Raw genomic sequence first — 449 nt, 5'->3', positions numbered from 1 at the left:
AGATTAATAAAATATAAGTTCCAGTGATAGATTAATAAAAAATCAGTAGCATATTTTCTTGTTGACTATTTTTTCTATTCTTAGAAAAGGATGATGTGTGTGTATTTCAAGAAGTATCAGTATTGAATCCTGGACAATCAATGATAAAGTATTTGGAAGGGGACTTTTGTTATACAATAGAATGTCTAGAAGAAAAAGATAACCATACAGGCTTTCACACTCTTAATTTTACCATGGTGAAGTGTTCAAAGGAATGTGATGTTGTAAGTATTCTTTATAAGTCCTGAAGAGAGTAATTAATGAGTCTAAAAATGGAAGCTACAGAATTTGAACTAGTGAATACACCATGAGTTAAAAATATATACTTGAGTCGTTCTTCTACAGTCAATTATTTTGTGATATATCTATATGCTGTAGATTTTAACTTTCCAGTGTATGAGGAAAGTGTT

At 29.4% G+C, this 449-nt stretch overlaps 1 protein-coding gene across 1 annotated transcript in view; it reads left to right on the top strand.

The window, feature by feature from the left end:
- Positions 1-449, top strand: part of OTOGL (otogelin-like) — a 154,176-nt gene that overhangs the window by 139,905 nt on the left and 13,822 nt on the right. Inside the window, exon 37 of the mRNA XM_012656310.1 lies at positions 79-263. Coding sequence (XP_012511764.1) covers positions 79-263 — 185 coding nt within the window. The remainder of the gene's footprint in view (positions 1-78; positions 264-449) is intronic.

This window comes from Propithecus coquereli, unplaced genomic scaffold (genome assembly GCF_000956105.1).
Source record: "Propithecus coquereli isolate 6110/MARCELLA unplaced genomic scaffold, Pcoq_1.0 Scaffold50, whole genome shotgun sequence".
Taxonomy (NCBI): domain Eukaryota; kingdom Metazoa; phylum Chordata; class Mammalia; order Primates; family Indriidae; genus Propithecus; species Propithecus coquereli.
Note: the sequence above shows the minus strand (reverse complement) of the source record. Positions and strands in the feature narration are given on the sequence as shown.